The sequence below is a fragment of the Hylaeus anthracinus genome, unplaced genomic scaffold, assembly GCF_026225885.1.
Source record: "Hylaeus anthracinus isolate JK02 unplaced genomic scaffold, UHH_iyHylAnth1.0_haploid 11994, whole genome shotgun sequence".
Classification (NCBI taxonomy): domain Eukaryota; kingdom Metazoa; phylum Arthropoda; class Insecta; order Hymenoptera; family Colletidae; genus Hylaeus; species Hylaeus anthracinus.
Window position 1 is genome coordinate 10,780,236 of NW_026534341.1, and position 18,664 is coordinate 10,798,899.

An 18,664-nucleotide genomic window follows, 5' to 3' on the forward strand; every position below is an offset into this window, starting at 1 on the left:
CGTGGAAAAGGCTATGTACAGCGAGGGCTACTCTAGCGTTCGTGTTCTTGTTCCGTTTCTTGTGACCGTGGACACCGACGGTGTTAAATGGCATAACGCCGTTTAACAGCGTGATGTGTCAACTCGATAGCGCAGACCGCACGCTAATATACCGTTCGACACGACGCTGGAAAATTTCTACGTTTACTCCAATCTTCGCCCATGGTCCAATAGTTTCTCCTGGACGCACTTCGTCGAGCACGAATCGATCATTACACTGGGATGTAATCGTTGATTCAACGACTCAGCGATGTGTCGAGTATATTAGCGTGACGAGTGTATTAGCGATGTCGTTAGTGACTTTAGTTTGAGTATAAACAAGCGGAAGCGTTTCTTTCATACTGGGTACTTGGAGGACAATTGCTTGTGAAAGATGTATTACGTAGCTTTCTTTGAGAATGTAAACTTGAAGGATGCACGTGTTATCGATATTTGTTGATTTCTCAAAAGTGATGTTATGGTATACAAAGTGATACACTTATGGAGGTCACTGAAGTAACTCATCTACATTTGATGCCCGACAAAAGTGCTTAAAAAGAAGTTAGATCTCTATATGAGCCGTTCATTGCACAAATCGAGTAACTCCACCGGTTGCATACAAATTGTAACATTACTGACGATTATTTTTTGGCTATTCTTTTTTATTAATTTTATAAACCGTTAGACATCTGTATTTATGTGTTCTAAAATATTTATTTGACTTTATATTACGAAGGGAATTTATATATGATTTTCGTTTTATGAAGTTAATTGATTTGTGTAACGAACGACTCATATATTCTTTACGCCTCCATCTATTATGGAAAGCTACCGATAGATTGTGCTACCTTGAAACCAAACAAAAGTTTGAAGTATGTTTGTCCATCACCAAATGTAAATGGTTTTCTTGGTATGCCCCACTCTGCACAGTTACTAAGAAAAAGGATACCCGCGTGATAGGTCATAGTTATCAAGAATGAAGTGTAAAACGAACATTTCTTGACAATTGTGTTAAGCAGAAGGTATAGCCTTTTAGTTGGGGAGAATTATTCGACAAATATGTGCAGGATTGGACAAAAGGTTGTCTAGGAAGAACCATTAGTAAATACCTTTCTTTTGTCGTCGGTATCGGTGTAATCTGTGCAAGTGACGGTAATCCGGTGGTTCATCCCCCGAGTCACTTCCTGCTGATCCGCTGCTCGATGTCGCCGAGGAACTCTCGCTGCTCGCTAGCATCACGTCTAAAAGATTGGCTCTTGCCTGTAGAGACACAAATTATTAGCTTTCAAGGTAAGGTTTTAAATAATTTTGTTCAAACGATCAATAACTATTTAGTAATCAGCAACTAATTCGATTCACTGCAACCTACTTTTGGGTCGGTGAAGTCAATGTCTCGTTCAACGTGAACCCATCCAGTTGGACAGCAGCAAGCGAGGTCTAATTTCTCGAGCGGCAAGTGGTTGTCTTGGTTGAGGGTGCTTTCTTCGCCTTTCCTGATCATTCGATTCAGTTCGTCTATGACGTCCTTCGACGTGGCGCGTTCGTGGAAGCTCAGCGATCGGTCCCTGCCTTCGATCAGTAGAGGTGCTGGTGCTCTTGCTGGACTCACCTGGCCAAGGCAAAATTTACCTTTTAATAGTAAACTTATTTTAACGCTAAAGGTACGTTATACATATGTTGAGAATAACTTGGATAACCATTAAGTATAAAACAAGATTAGGCATCCACCCCAATGAACTAGCAAGAAATCTGTACAACATAAGTATATCCAGAAGATTAAACAAAAAGCATCCGAAGGACCTACTAACCTAACGTGTCTTATTATGTTACAGCAGGTGAATTCTAGTGAGAATTATTTGCGTGATAATATTTTTTCACACCTCCTGACACAGGTTACCAAATGTCCGTTATTAGACAAATTGTAATCATACTTGGAGATACATAAAAAAAATATTAAGAATTTCGAGATGGAACGTACAACAGTGCTCGGCGTCGAGGAAGTAGCCGCCTCCTCGTCTTCTTCAGGAACGGCGCCTAATTCGGATGGCGCCACCGTGGTGTAAGAGACGCCACCGTTACAAGCCACTGCGCTGATTATTCTCTCCTCTGGCGCCAGAGAGGGTACGGGTATCTGATCCAGCAAATCATCGTTACTGCTTGTTTCAACAGCGTTTTCCACAGTGCTGTTATCCTGTTCGACAGACGCCTCTATTTCGGCACACATTGCCTCCGTTTCACACTCGTCTTTGCTCTCGGAATCCTCTAGAACTGTTCACATAAAGTTAAGGTAAGGTCTATTCAAAGTTTCACGAAGCAGAAGTCAATCACGAAACCACGTTGTATGAGGTACAATCAAAATTATTTGTAGATTCAAGTGATGTAGTTGGAAGGGTTGGAGAGTTGGAAGTCCAATTTTTTATCCAAAGTGTGAAACTATAACGAAGATGTGTTATGTAGAATAAAATAGCGACTATATACACCCGCGCTCACAAGTATATGGACACTGTCTCAATTGAAATATAGAAAAGTTACTAAAACGACTTATGTTTTTGTATTTAGTTTGTGTTGCATCTCGTTATTGCTCTCAACGATGGAAGTAACGAACCTTCCGTTGTAAGAGGCGCGTTGTGTTCTAGAAGATTGCTCGGCAGGTCGGCTAAATACATTTGCTGCTCGGCGATAAAGGACAGGACGCTCTGGAGGGCTTGTTCTCTGTCAGGCGGTGGTCTTCCGCTTCTCGAAGACGTGCTGGCCAAGCTTTTTGTGCTTTCGAACTTCACCAGCCTGTAGAAGTCCCTGGTGAAGTCGGTGCCGATGGATGGAGAGTCTGGATCGTCGCTGCAGCCGGACAACGCCGCTGACGACCTTTTGCTGGAGCTCTCCAGCGCACCCTCCTCGCTGCTCCAGGAAGCACCGGGACTCGTAGCGTAGGGCCACGATCCGGTCGCTCTGGCGTCCATGAGAAGAGCAACCTGTGCCATAAAAGAAAAGTTAGCGAATACAGAAATACTTATGCATGCATTTATCAGTAATTTACTTTAACCCGTTCAGAGCTGGCGTCCACAATTGAGGACACAAAATTAAGAAATTACCAATACTATCGTTTAACGCGAATGCCTTTATTTGTACACCTGAAGAAAGACCAGTTTTCCTCGAAAACTACAATATTAGGATTTCTTTTTTATTTTTTCCATACGAATTTTAGTTCAAGTTAACTCTAAAAATTAAATTACATTAGTACGAGAAAAAGATAATTCATGTCTGAAAGGGTTAATGCAAAATAAATTTATTACGGAAAGTCCTTTGTTTCCTTTCAAAATTGTTCAAGCTCATCATACATGGAATAATAAGTCTTTCTTCGAGCTACGACCTATAACATTGGGTCTTCTCATTATCCTAAGGATATATTCTAGATCATTTGAACCAGTTGTAAGTCATAATATTCGTTTTTTGCAGACGAATAACTGTCTCAATAACGAAACAAAACTAAACGAGAACTGCTCGAATAGACTGAAACTCTTTCCCCTGAAAACAGTGTCGTCGTTATATTCTGTTGCAAGGTTCGTACCAATTCTCCTCCTGTTTTATCAGCGAGATAACTGGCACCATTCCATAAGCATTCGTTTGCGTCCTCTTCCAATTCCAGAGGATTATATTCCTTGATTGCTGGAAGCGCAGGAGTGACGGTGGGGGCGGGCTCCTTCCATACCGTGGATTCATTTTGAACAAGGTCCTCGGTGGACAACGAGAAACTCCAATCTTCTAGCTCTGCTCTGTCGTATTCCAACTCGAGGAGATCTCGATGTTGTTGAGCACTTCTGCTGTCGTCCAACCTGAAAATTGATCCGTTTAATCGCTGTCGCCATCGTATCTTCCGTTAAACTGAACGCACGAACAATTACCACCGCGAGGTCCGTTTCATTCAACGAATTCAATTTGAGCGCACGGCGATGCGAGTCATTGAAACTATGCGAGTACTGTTGCCAAGATTCATAAATAGATTGAAGTTATGCCCGCGGTTCAAGATATTAGATACTTGCGAAGGAAGTCATTAGTGGAACGTTCTTTAGTGGACAGACCTTCTCGCATTTACGATTAATAGACGATGGTGATACGAACCTGAGAAACTCTTACAGAAATTAAAATACTCATATTAGCATATGCTATAAATTAATACAATCCATTGAAAGAGATGCAATTAACCCGTTCACTGGCAGACAAATTTAAAGCGTTTTGCCTATATCCCTAACATTCGCAAATTGTATCACTTAATAATTTTTCTACACAACAATTGGACTTTCTCATTTACCATCCAGTATAATAACTCGCCAAGGCTATTCCTTGTAGTTCCTTGCTATACTACTGCAACTGACAATGAGCATTCGGAACTAACCTGAGCCACTGTTGCACGTACTCTGCATCCCAGGCTTCCTCCTCGACGAGGAGCAGAGACGACGATCCCATGGGGCTCGGTAGCTTGTACGGCGTAAAATTGGTCGTAGTGGTTAGCTTGAGGCATAAGTGACTGTCAGAGAAGCTGCGCATCACGTGCTGATACGGCAGCAAGTCTTTGGTCGGCGGGTAGCTGTGACGTGGATTTATTCCCACGGTGAGATTCAGTGGCAAGAAGAGAACATCCGGATCACCAGCGTCGAGGGCGACCAGTCGTGCATCTGGGGAAACATCCGCCTCGGTCTCGTCGGTGGCTTCCTTCAGATCCTCCAACCCTCGGGAGGGTTCCTGTCGCGCGCCCTCACCCTGAACGTCGCTGGACATTGTCGAGTAACCCTCGTCCCTGTTTCCGCTCTCAGGGCTCTCGCTGCCCTCCTCCTCTGACGGTTTCTGAGCTGAATTGTCGTTTCAACCAACGTTAATACAATTGAAACACTGAGGTTTACTTTAAAGTAAATATGTGAACAACGAATTATATTTTTAGTATGCTGAAGTGCTTTTAATGTGCATAACATACTGCTTTAAAGGATCTATAGAATATCTGTAGTCGCAGGAATTTTAATTTCTAAATATCTGTAGTCCAGGAATTTTAATTTCCAAATAAAATAATAAAGTGACAACGTCGTTCTGCAATGTTACAGATACTGTACCAGGAAAAGTATTTGGTATTCCCAGAAGAATCAGGAAAACATCCCTTCCCAATGGTTTGACATTATTATTTCTTATCCTGCAATTACTCTTACTTAATAATAAATTTCTTTACCTCCCTAACGTTCAATTTCTGAGCTTAACTCTTAGGCAAACATTACAGTTAAAATAAATATAAAAGCAAAGGTTTTATTAATAATTCCAGTTTCAAAGTTTTCTTTCAGATTGAAATCGCTAACGAGCGTACCCAAGGGTCTGTTTCTTCGAGACTTCGTGGCCGCCATGACGGGTATTTGTAAATTGAGAGACCGAGGCCTAGACAGAGGAACCCAAGCTGGATCCAAACCAAGAGCAGCCACCACGGCCGCTGGTCCAGCTTCGAGGATCCCTTGAATCAATTCTGACGGACTTCCAGGACTCGCTGCTTGTGCCAACAACCCCGAAAGCGCTCGATTTTGCGCTTCGAGCTCGCGAATACGCCTCTGCAGCGCGCCGATTTCTTCCCTCAGACCCTGCGTACGGGAGAAATCATAACGATTAGCATGTCTCCTCATTCGGAATCAACCTGGATGACAGAAAGCGCGGTAGCGGACAAAGAACGAGGACTGGAGACTTTAACGCTCAGAGATTGGGTGTGATTCTTTTACACGCATAAGCACTCGCAACGCGGAAAGTCGGACTAACGCTAGTGTGTACCTTGCACTAGCTCGCAAGTATATATTTTGCGCTAACACTAAGTGACGGTTAAACGAATAGATTGCAAGTAGCGAAGTGGATGTACATTTAATCTTGGTAGATTTAGGTAATGCAAAACTTGTATGTCCCGCGTAACTCGAAACTTGGATCGATAGAGAAAATATTAGAATATTTGGAATCGTTTTGCGATATTCAAGTCTTGTTATAAAAGATTTACGGTTGAAAATATTCGTTTTACTTAATCAGTCTAAGATTGCAACGAGACACATTTACAGCCTTGCAATCTTGCAGCTCAGCGGATGCAGATGGATCGGGAAGGATCGATGTTAAGGATGAAGATCGATCAATGTTTATGGACACGATTGAATAATTGGTAAGGAGACATACAAACAAAAAGAATTAAATTCGGATATTATATAATTATGAAAAGTTGGATGTTCTCATACTGTTAGTGGTTAAAATTAGGTAACTTCTTCAGGTACGAATTATTCTGCATGAAACATATGGAAAACAGTGATATATCTTCGAAATTTCAGTGGTTAATTCTATATTACGATAATTCAAACAACATTAAAATGAAACGTATACTTAAGTGCCAGTATCCTTGCAGGGGTCAAACAGTACAGAGTAAGTGTATCATAATTTTACTGCTTACGCTTACAAAATAAAATTAAATACATTTTTATGATATGATATTTAAGAAAAGTAAATAACTTGCTTCTTGCTGTCTTGTATATTTATCGATAACAATGTTTGAAAAAATATAGATATTATATGCTATATGTAATATGATATTATATTACGAAAATATAGATATTATGATAAGGAATAACATGTTGACATATGATAGGCAAAATTAAAACGCTAATTGTGTTATCGATTAACCCATTCACTGCCAGGCAAATATAGAATGTTTTGCCTTGGCCGCCAAGATTTAATATAGATGTGTAACCTAGGTTATTGTTTTGATACAAAAAATTGATATTAAGTTTGTTGATTTAAAAAGAAAATTTACGATCTTCTTTTGCAATAATTCGTGACTCAAAAGGCTATAAGCTGATCCCTTGAGTAACTGTAATCAATTTAAATTACGAGATATTTCGTAATTGGCAGTGGCTGGGTTAATTATATAATAATTTTATTCTAAGAATATATGAAATAAAATCTCGAGTTTCATGATATCATTTCAACAAATCAGAGCTATTGTTCTGGTGACTTTAGTGATTATATTTTTCCACACAAAACAAGTTAATACACTTGGAGTATTTTCCTATTAGGGTAACGAAAAATCTTATTCAGGCTGCTGTTTAAATAATAAAGAAGCCTGATTAGATACGAGTCAGCGGAGGAAGAGAAATAGTGAGAGAGAAGTCGAGGACGTGGTAACGAGAGCATAGCAATGAACCTTTTGGGATAGAAGGGCGCGGACCACCTGGTTGGCGACGTCGTCCAAGCACCGCTCGTACTGGCGACGCTGGGCGTCGGCGTCCCGCGCCAAAGCGGCGTGCTCCGTTTCCAAGGTCGCCAGGCGGGCCACAAGCGCAGCGTGCACTTCACCAGCGCATGCAACCTCCAAACCGCGCAGCTGACCCCTCATGGACTCGTTCTCTAGCTGTAGCTTCGAGATTTGTGCCTGGTACTGATGTACGCGTGCCTGTGTTCACATTAAAAAAAAGAAAAAAAAACTACGAATCAGTATCAATCAGTAATTTTTATTTATCATTAAGGCTCAATAATGGTTCCTGGTGATCCATTGTTCTTTTTACGTGTTTATATTTGTCCACCCCTGATTCTTAAGTTGGGTAAAATTGTTCTATTTCATAAAATTGCTAAAAATAGCACCAATAGCCTGACTATGAGAACAAGGGGATATTTCTCTTCATATATATATATATATATATACTGAGGAAATAATAATTTTAATATACCTAGTCTTCTAGAAAGTGAAATATTTTAATGTTGTTTTAGAGTTCAATGGTCAGGGTCAGCAACCTAGTGGTTCACCAAGGTTCCGAAGCAGAGTCTGATCAGGTAAGGGGTCCCTACGGAACTTCTGGACGGATGAGGGTGGTTCTTGATCGTCTCGTGCACTTTCTTGCAAGAGTTCGCTGCAACCCGCGGCGTGGGTTAATAACGCGAACGGCCGTTATTAGCAGAAAGGCGTTTAACGTTAAATTAGGGCTGCGGAGACCTGTCGGAGACAGGGGTGCTAATAGAGGGTGCGTGTGTCTGATTTATAACAGTCGTGCCAGCCAGGCGGCCCTTGCTAATGTCTATACCCCCTTCTTACGAAAGTGAAGGGAGGGCAACGATTTTCTGTCATCTCGCTCGAGGGAAAATAAAAATACAAACTGGCCGTTTCTTAGAGTTTCACCCCCCTCGCGGCAACATTCGACGCCTCGCAGTTTCCCTGTCTTTTCTCATCGAGCCACGCGTTCACGCACGCAGCCTCTGTAATTTATCGTCGACGGAAGACAGACTGTCGCTTCTGAGTTTCCAAATTGCACGCATCGGCCTCGTGAAATTTCTAATCTAATTCTGAAGCGGTGTCACCGCGACGAGTAACGACTCGAGGAAGCTTGAACGTCGAAGCAATGTGGAACGTAGTCAGTTGGATTTGAGGGGTTGCAGACGAGTTACGGGGGATGAGGAACGCGACTCCTCGTTCGTCAAATTCGTATCAGAGGTGAGCAGAAAATTTGATAGCTTTTAGCTGCGAATAGAAGATGAAAATATATTGGTACAGTCATAATTAAGGTAGCTGTTTCGAGACAGTCACTTTGAGTAGCATAATTGATATAACATAGAGTTCTATCTTTTTTTAACAATGTTTTAATCTATATTTAATTTCAATCCTACTACTCTAGTTCCTCGCTATACTATTAGACAGTATAACCCAAGTACTACCCCAATTTTCAATCAAGCATCAAAATATTATAAACCTAGTTTTTTCTACAAAAGAAAAACACACAGAAAATGACCATACAATACCATCTACCATTTCCAATGCCCCCTCTCCCCGGCTCTAGTAGTTGACTTGTCAAAGAGGGCTCAAACCAGTGAAAAGCCTGCCCATTCGGAAAAAGTTCATCACGGTCCAAATAAAATCTTTTGTTCGTCAACAAAGATCAATTACTCCCCATTCAACGGTGCTTTTGCAACTGTCTCGCGGAATTATCGAACGCAGTTCGAAAGTAGCTCCTCGACGCAAGATCGGCAGCCATCGTTTACAGAGGATGGTTGTATCGAGGGGTTGCGCATCGAAAGTAAAATGGAACAGCTACAGAGGAACTCTTGCAGGCGTGCTAGCTTCCTCGTGGCCGACAGAGGGATTTTCAGGGGTCTAGCGCCGGTGGGGTGGCCGACATTGAACCAGGGGATCGAGTGACGATCGATAATAAACGGTATTTCGTGGGGCAGTGATGCACACCCCTCGTCTCTGAATCTACGACTCTTTTAGAAGCAAACCGGCCGTGAACGAGATAGCGCGCACATTCTAAGGGTTCGCAGTAAACGCGAGCGTTTACTGTTCTCCCTTCTCATTGCAGTGGCGGCTGCGTTACTTTGTTAAGTCAGGAATATTGGACGTTGGCAAACACGTGGCCGAAGCTCCGCCGGTTATTGCGCGCGGGTCCGCAGCGTGAGCTCAGAAATTGTAAAATTCTCTGGCAACTGTTTGCCTGGATGGGGTCACTGTGCACGTGGCTATTTTTAATTGAGACGCAAATTCGAGTACTGGAAGATCTCTTTTTCTGACTCGAAGAGAAGGAGCCTCCAAGAGCTCCTTGTATGATGATTGTTCGATTAAATTGTAAGGAAGTAGCAGCAGAGAAGAATTCCTTCGGAAGCAGGAAAGGATTTCTTTGTAGTTTTTGAGAACTTATAAGGAACACTTGGGGACTCCCAAGGCTCTTTTCATTAGAAAAAGATTCATTTCTTGGGGATTTGGTGCTTTATCGGCAAGATAGGGCATGCTGTTGTTAAAACAGGACCCATTTATTGCCAAAGTACCCTTCATTGACGATAGTTGACAAAACTGAGTACACTCTCGTTAAAACAGAAAGCACTTACTACCAAAGTTTCCTATTTTACTGACAGTATTATGCTCTGTTTTAACGACAGTATGCTCTATTTTATCGACTTTAGTTCTTGAGAAAAGCGATTCATGGAAATATTCTCCTAATTTTACTTCAAACTCAACATTTGCAAACTCTCTCTAAATCCAGCCCCCAATGTTAAGCCCTCCAAGTTAATCTCTTCTTAAGTTTCATTTGCAATTTATCCTCGCCCAATTCTTTCCAATTCTTTTCCACTATCCTCTTAATTGAAGCGCCAGACTCGAACGATTCAACAGCGATCGGTCGACGAGTGCATAGCTTCTCCGAACTGTTTAATCTCGGCGAATCGAGTGTCCACTCGATCCCGCGTCCTTCGCTCGACTTTTGGTTGAAAAGTATCGGTAAGGGGATGGAATAAATTGCATTACGTACACGCGAGCTGACAATACGGCTGGCAAGATCGCTTTGTGCCGCTGCCAAGAACAATCGTGGACGACAACTCGGAGTGAAATACAATAACGGGCCGCTGGCCCGTACGAGGACGGCTGTTATTGGACGAGGGGGGACCTTTTTGCGCGAGTGTCATCGCGCTTCTACTTCCCAGCTCTAAAAAAGAAACAGTCCGCAACAGTAAACGACTGGACTATTCGATCGACTCGAGGGAGTCTCTGTGTTATCTGCCCATGCTGCTCTATGAATGTCAATAAGGGGGTCCGATATTCGTGATTTCAAACTGGGGCTGTTTGCTGAATCACTGTATTTTTATGGGAAAACTATGATTTTTTTTAGAAGGTATATATTAGGGCAGTCCAAGGCTTTTTTAAGATTGAAAATCTTTTTATTTTCGAACTTCCGAAATTCATGTCTCGTTATATGGTGAAAAATGCTGTGAGGCGATGAAATGGGTGGGTGGTAACAGAATAAGTATGTCCCGTTACACAGCTTGAAAAGTGGAGGAGAAATGCAATGAAGGTAGAGAAGTACAGTAAATAAAGAAGAGGACGCACAGTATGATATCTCAGCGATCCAGAAGGACAAAACTTATGTGGTCCAATATTTCGGAAGCTATTAGGTCGTTCACAAACGAAGCTACTCAAAAGCGTCGAACAATCCTTCGTCACGAATAATATCGAGCTAATGGCTGCGAAATTGTAAAGGGTAAAGTGAAATTAGATTTAGGTTAGCAGAGACAACATCAAGGAGCCGTAGCTGGTAGGGATGGTTTCTGTGCATTTATCGTATAAAAATTTGTGCGTATAAAGAGGTTTTACTGTAGTAACAACAAAATGTTCCGTTACAATTGGGTCTTAGTGCGTCACAAAACAATGAAGGGGTTTTCGGAGAAAAAAAATGTCTTGTCGCGGAAAATCATTAAGTATGGTACAGCAGGTAGTTAGTTTAGTTAGTTAGATCAGTTAGTTTAGTTAGTTCGATTTTCAATCTCTCCAACTCTTGCGTGTGCACGAAGTCTAAATTTTTTTATTGGAAAAACATTTGTTTCTTGAACTTTGGTATTTTATCGGTAAGATACAGCATGCTGTCGTTAAAACAGGGCCCATTTACCGTCAGAGTACTCTTTATTGACGATAGTTGACAAAGCAGAGCACACTGTCGTTAAAACAGGCAGCATTTACCGCCAGAGTTCCCTGTTTTACTAACAGTATGCTCTATTTTATCAACTGCAATGCCAAACTGCTGCTATGGTAGAAGGTTTCAATGTTACATCGTTTCAATCCTACAATATCTCAATTCGGAAGTGCTTGAATTCTAAAATGCCTCGATTCTACGATACAGAAACAAGTGAACCTCTTTTTAAAACACTTTAGAGTAACAACTTTCGAATAAAATGTGTACAAACACCGTCTCTAAATGGTCCAAGTTAATTAGAAGCGATTCAGGGACACTGGACGAGATAATCGATGCTCGAAGTCTCACGAATGGAGGGCTTACCTCGTAAGAAAGTGTTAGTGCAGTCTTCTCTTGCTTCAGCTGTTCGGCCCTGTGCTTGTGCTGCAACAGCCCCCGGGACGACTCCTCCATCCTGAAACAAATCAAATTCGCTTGAACGAGCAGTCCAATTTTAATTCCCGTTGGAAAGATTCTAATTGAACGAGCAACTCCTTCAATCTCTTTTGCCTGTTCGCAGAAACGGGTGACCGCTATTGCGTACGTACGTGCGTTTAAATTGCTCTCAGTGTGTCAATTCTACCGCGAAATATTAATACTCGAGTCTGGGTGTCCCCGTCGACGAATGGAATTAGGAAAAATATTTATGATCGACCGGAGCGTTCACGATGTGTTCCTAATTCGGAAACGAAGGGGTCGCAGGGGAATCCTTTGTCGCGAGTTTATGCGATTAGGTATGGTACGACGAATCCTCGACTTACGTGGTTAATTCGTTGAGGGTAAATTCGATTTACTTTTTTGGAGATAGACGGATTTGGTTTGAACAGTTGGGTGATGTTTAATAAGGTCTCTAATTTTTGTTGTATTATATTATGATGATTATATGTGTAGGAAAATCAGCACAGGTGAATTTTTAATCATTTATAATTTATTGTATTCATATGATTATTATGATTATATGAAGAAGTAACTATAGAAATATAGGAGTTGTATAAATGCCCAGGAAAAATTCATTGTAGTCGTAGTAATTTGAAACGATTCTTTTTTACGATAAATAATGGTTTGTACATAGATAATATTGCTTCTTACAGTATTAATTACATTTCCATCATCTTTTTGTATTTCATTTTAGGCACGATACACTGGAAATGATCACAGGATGTATCTAAAATAAAGGGTGTAGCTAAAATAAACTATCACAGCTGTGTGGCGAACAGAGGTAACCGTAATTCGGAGGACAGTTGTGACTGTACTTCATAGAAGTTTCATCCCCTAAGATGAGTCGAGCATGCTACTAAAGTTTGACCATCTGTTGTGCGAACGTTGCTTCTATTAACCCTGAACTGCCAGTTATAGGCTTCTGGGTGTTCCGAAGCGAGGATGCGGTCTCGTAATCTTGTAAACGCAAAACGAAGGTGGTCTTGATTTGATTTAACCCTGTACAAGGTATGCACATCTAAAATTCCTTTTATATATTATCGTGAAATTTGTTTCTTTACGATTAATTAGTTCGTTATGTACAAAATAAAACATTTATTAAGAATTCTATTTGCCATCTCATAATCGACAGGAAGTTCTCTGTACATTTTCAAACAAAATTTCTTAGCCCTTTGATTTACGATTTACTATAAGATCGTATTTTTCATGTTCGACTCAAATTCTGTACCTCGAGTCTCACACGTTGTTATTGATTAAAGGGTTAATTCAGAGAATTTTGTACCGAAGAAAACTTGTAATTGAGTTAGAATGGATCTGAATTTTTAATAAATGCTTTCTACCTGAGGAACATATGTTTTAGTAACAAAAATATATTCCTAAAGGAGCGTGTTAATTTATGGCATTCTTCATCGAAGAAGTCTCAGCAACTAGGTCAGAAATGTTTCTCAATGTCGTTTAAATGCTCACTGACTATGAAACGCGAGTTCTCTTATTCATGGACCAGCAATTGTTGCCAGATATTTCCAGGATTCCTTGCCAAAAATAAATCACATGGAAGAAAAACCAAGAATTCGACTGAAGACAGAAGAGAATTTGCCAAGTTTTTCTCGCATTCCCAAGAAACTTTTCAAGGAGGAGCATACAATCCAAAGGATACATTCCTCCCACATTTTCGAGTTTATGCTCCCAGAGAATTTTCTTTCCACCTAAGACACAAAGAGAAGATTGTCTCCAAAGGGGAAGCATTCCAAACTCAGAGAGCTACCAACTCCAAGAACGCCCCATGTTACATCCCAGTAAGCTAATGATTCGATGTGTACCCAAAGGTTTATCTACAAGCCCGAACGAAGCGATTGCCACCGCGGAAAAGAGTCGTGCTACCCCTTCGGCCGGGGTTGATTCGATTATTCGTTTCTTTGGATTCGCGCGCGACTCGTTGCCATTCGCGACAAATTTCTTCATGCGCACGCTCCGCGGGCTTAATGATCTGATTAGAGATACAAGAGGGTCGGAGGAGGCTGAGATATGAAGCCGATTTAAGCTTTCCGAGGGAGACGAACCGAGGGGTTTTTCTCGACGCCTGGCAACACCCGTTCCAGCCGACCCCTGCCTATATCGCGCTTCCTTCTAGTCTTTCCGAGCCAACTTTCAAACTAACTGTACACTTTTGGGGCAATGTCCAATTGTTTTCTATCGTAGGAGCCATCTGCACTCGCGCGGAAAGGTTTAATGAAGATTAATTGGCAATTACTTTAGCAGTTCACTGCTGTTTCCACGCACTCTTCCCCGAGGGGAGACATTGACTTCGAATTTTGCTTCTTTAATGGCGCGCACACACCTCGTGTTTTATTAAACGTGCCAGTGGTTGTTGGTGAAAACTTTTCTTTTCTTTTGATAACAATTTTTCAGAAACGACAACTGTACTCATCGCGCGCTGCAGGATTAGTTTCAACACTAGATTTACGAAGCATATGAGTTGATAGCGTATGAGTCGGTAATGCAGAAGACACAGTGGATAGAACACGCTACTCTGTTGGCATTGTAGATCACTCTGTCGATAAATCATTTCGTGAAATAGGGCTCTACACCGACCATGATCAACAGAATATTCTACCTTACCAATAAGGTACTATAATTTATGTTTATTTCAACAGACTATACGCTACTTTAATCCTGTAACTCAATAACTCAAAATGAACTGAAATATTTGGCGAAACAGAGGTGGTCTCTTATCACTTTTAAACTTCGCAATTAATTCCTGAAAACAAAGAGTTTCTTTTTCCTTCTTTCCAATTGTTTTTCGTTTAAAATACTCGAGAGAAAGTGGTTTCAGGTTTCCATCGTTCCTTTTCTATCGCCCGTCGTCTCATAGAAGATTCATTTGTGTAAACATCGGATCGTGAAAAGAAACTCCGGGAATAAGCTGATTGTCCTGGCGAACTTGCTTGTTCAGGCTCCAGAACTGTGTATATTTGAGGAGTTCGAGGACGTTAATCGCCTTAAAACTCCGTTCGTTAAAGTTTCCAGTTTACCCTAACTCTTAATGTGCGTCTAAAATGATTATGGGAACGGTCTTCGGCGGATCGAAGTGTCCGATCGGCCTTAAAGAAAGATAAATCGTACGTCTTTATTAGAGCTCTCGAGGAGGCGTCTTTCTTGCACTTGTCAATTATCCTTTGCTTCGTTTAGGTCTCGATTAGACTAGCAGGTATTTCTCATGAACGAATTAGGTTACTTGAATGTACGTAATATAAAAAATAATTGTATAGAATGCTTTTGAATCTAACTTTGGTTATAAAGGGTTCATTAAAAGTGTCTCTAGGATTTTTTTTACAACAAAATAGACTTGTCACTGCAGTTATGGTGAATATATTAATATAAATTAAATGTCATTTGTGTTTTATTTAAAAAGAAAATCCTAAAGTCTTTCTTAAAAAAACCCTCTTATTGATAAATGTGAAAGGTATAAGTGGTAAAAGTTCTAACATTTAAATTCAACCACAGATATACTGTCTAAAATGAACAAGATTAATGCACAAGTCCAAGGATCTCATTTCACTTGTTAAGCTACTTTAAATCCACTCATTTCACTCTTCAAACGAGTTCAGTCTCTCGGTGGCATTCATTTTTCAAAATTCCAATTTCCCAAAGACGACCTGCCACCTTCTCCCATTTCCCCAGAGAGCTAAACGAAAGTTTACACGTAAACAGCTCATGAATGTTAACAAACGTAGGCGTCCCGGCCCCTTAACGGGAGTAATGCAATAATTCACAGGATCCAGAAGTAACCTCGTAACCTCCTTCATTAGAGTTTTACCCCGCGGTCGATTCCGCCGGCGTAACGGAGGAACTTTCCACGGTGATTTCGCGTAACTTATCAACTGGGGTGCCATTCTAGACGGGCTTAAGAACAATGCTCCGCAAACAGTAATTATAAGTGCAAACAGAAGAGCGATTGTCAGCGAGCTAGTCATACGACGGATAATCAAGATCGCAGGCCCTTGGGTTCAGTTTGCGTATTGCCCCTCGTTCTATTCCTCTCAGATTTCACGAATTTCTACTCAACCGTGTGATTTCGGGCGATCCATCATCAACGTGATTAAACCAGGACGTTCACCTCTGCTTGAATATTCAATGCATAATTATTTTAAGGAATTATTGTAATTTTATACAGGCGCATGCATATATTGTATCTGTTTTCATGTATTGGGACTAAAACTTTCATTCTAAAGTCACTCAAATATTAATTTATAGTTATTGTAACAGAGAATCTATTTCATTGATAAATTACTTTGTTGCCCCTTTCTCTACTTACCAAGATTTCACGTAATAGACTGCGAATCTTTATGCAAAATAAGATCTTTGCAAACGCACCTATACAAATTTAATCCAAACAGGACTTTATTTTACTCTGCAAATATTATAATATACAGGGCGTCCCAAAACTCGCGTAGGAGTTGGAAATTGGAGGTAGCTGATTCTTCACCGATGTCGGCGGGGGCTCCATTTTTGCAAACGAAATTCTTGTTCAAAATCGTCTCAGCTAACCCCCATTTCCGGGTCTTACGAGAGTTTTGGGACACTCTCTATACACTTTCAATATTTTTTTGTATTATTGCATACCGTGTGCTGTGACGTGACAGACTTTTTCTGTCCTGTCGTAGGTGGTTGCGAGAGTGGAGGAATGGGGGCCCGCGATCTTCGTCGGATAGGGACACCTTGTTTTGTACCACCCTTCTCTCCCCTCGCGAGCCGCGCCGCGATTTCACGAGAGCGCGGCCAGTCCAGATCTCCACCCCTCTTTCCCCCGGAGCTGCCACGGAGGAAAATTCAGAAAGCTGTTTGTTTGGACGACGAGGTGGTCCCGAAGGACTCGAAGAAACCCGAAAACATTGGGTGGGGAGAGCCGCGAGCCGGCGATACGAAAAAGCTCGAAGAAAGGCGGAAATCAGCGAGAATTTACGATTGCATCGCGGTACTAGAGAACGACAGTAATTAACGGTCCGATGCGAAACGGTGAACACGTGGCGAGGCGAGCGAGCTCCTTTGTTTGAACAGCGAGAAGAATTCGTACTTTTAAGGTCGATTCAGACTATGCGACACGTACCGGCAACGACACGTACCGGTACCGACATGACAAAACATTAAAACACGCGTTTTAATGGAACTATTCACACTATTCCCGTTGACGGAACGTTCAGGTCGGTGTCGGTTAAGTGTGAATAGTTCCATTAAAACGCGTGTTTTAATGTTTTGTCGTGTCGGTGCCGGTACGTGTTGTTGCCGGTACGTGTTGTTGCCGGTACGTGTTGTTGCCGGTCCGTGTCGTATAGTCTGAATCGACCTTTAGGCCGATCGCACACGGCGCAACCGATTTGAAATTGGTGTTGCAAACCGTTTGCGTATCTTTGTTTTACCTACTCCAATATCTTTGTTTTATCTAGATCGCGCGCGCGCGTGTGAGTGTGGTGTCCTGTCGCTCCACGTTGTCCCCAAAGGAGGATTACATCACAGAATCATGAACACCAAGGCCAACAAAATCCAGGTAAGGCCCACGAGTTGGGGTCTCCGTTTCTTGTGACTGCGAGCATGTATAACCACGTGGATCGTGTGCGCGTGGCCGCGTGCGTGCTTCGGAGCACCGTCCACCCACGACAGAACCACCTCCGGAGGCGAGAAGCCCTCGAGGTTCCCTCTGTTCGTTTCGCGTATTTCCAGCGCGTCGCGTTTAGAAGGAAAGGGCCGTTTTGAAACGCAAAATCGTTAATTCGTGGCGTTACCTTTTCCTTGTTATATTTTTATTTTTATTTACAAATGCATAATTCGCAGTGGAGTGGTAGATATGCCTTGATAGGTTCAGTGCTAAAACTCTATGTAAGACATTCATGACTTTGTTCTTTGAAGCATTACCAATTTTATACTTCTATGTTAAGACAAGATGAATCGTATTGTTTCAAGGATCTTGTCAGGAAGTAACTTTGTCGATCATACTAAATGGTAAAATGGCGTTCCAAGCCACAAGTCAGCCGCGCGAGGGATCAGTGATGCAATTGTTTTCTGGTTTGTACTGGAACGAGTTGCGTAAATCGTTGGTGTGCGAAATACAGAGGTACAGAGTAATGTCGTGTGTCTGCGGTAATTTATTTAACCATCCTGACTTAATATACGCCTCTGAAATAAAACAATACAAGGAGTGCGTACATCACTCCTATAGATCTGCTACTAGGTATTATTTAATTTTCTAAAACGGTCTCGTACAATATTATCTTACAAATTATTAATCACACCCCTCTGAATTCACCTAGTACATATTAACTTTGCAGCGTCAATGATTTGTTATTGTATCCGAAAGCACAGACGTCTTGGCAGTAATTGCCAAAGGCCAGGTTAGGCGGAGAATGATCAAGGGCCCGCTTTCCTTTCCCTTCTTCTCTCCAGCCCGCTTCTTTCAGCGACAGAAAACATTCTCGGCGAGACCATTAATCACGAGCACGGTGAATTGAGTCGGATCGTGGGCATTTTTCAACGGCGAACAACGATCGGGAAGATGTATTGTTACGAGGCGAGCGGCCCGTGGTTGTTAAACGTTCCCAATTCTTTCGCGATAAATTGGAAAACCGAACGATTACTCGGCCCAGCGTTCGTGACGCGGGAATTCTGTGAAAGGGATAAGATACCAGGACCGAACGAGATTTATGACGACGTTATTGCGGGTCAAATTTGTCATC

General features: G+C 41.7%; 1 protein-coding gene across 12 annotated transcripts in view; it reads right to left on the reverse strand.

Moving 5' to 3' along the window:
- LOC128888529 (uncharacterized) overlaps nt 1-18,664 on the reverse strand; it is a 382,487-nt gene that overhangs the window by 6,349 nt on the left and 357,474 nt on the right. For 10 of the 12 annotated variants that reach the window (XR_008460283.1, XR_008460284.1, XM_054145473.1 and 7 more), the window contains exons 7-15: nt 11,823-11,913; nt 7,220-7,468; nt 5,366-5,630; nt 4,412-4,865; nt 3,587-3,851; nt 2,624-2,990; nt 1,997-2,286; nt 1,388-1,627; nt 1,128-1,278 (exon numbers count right to left, since the gene is read on the reverse strand). Coding sequence is in view for 10 of the 12 variants with exons in the window: in XM_054145473.1 (XP_054001448.1) it covers nt 1,128-1,278; nt 1,388-1,627; nt 1,997-2,286; nt 2,624-2,990; nt 3,587-3,851; nt 4,412-4,865; nt 5,366-5,630; nt 7,220-7,468; nt 11,823-11,913 (2,372 nt within the window). In the remaining 2 variants the exon portion in view is untranslated. The remainder of the gene's footprint in view (nt 1-1,127; nt 1,279-1,387; nt 1,628-1,996; nt 2,287-2,623; nt 2,991-3,586; nt 3,852-4,411; nt 4,866-5,365; nt 5,631-7,219; nt 7,469-11,822; nt 11,914-18,664) is intronic. The other 2 variants (XM_054145475.1, XM_054145478.1) reach the window with 2 other exon arrangements.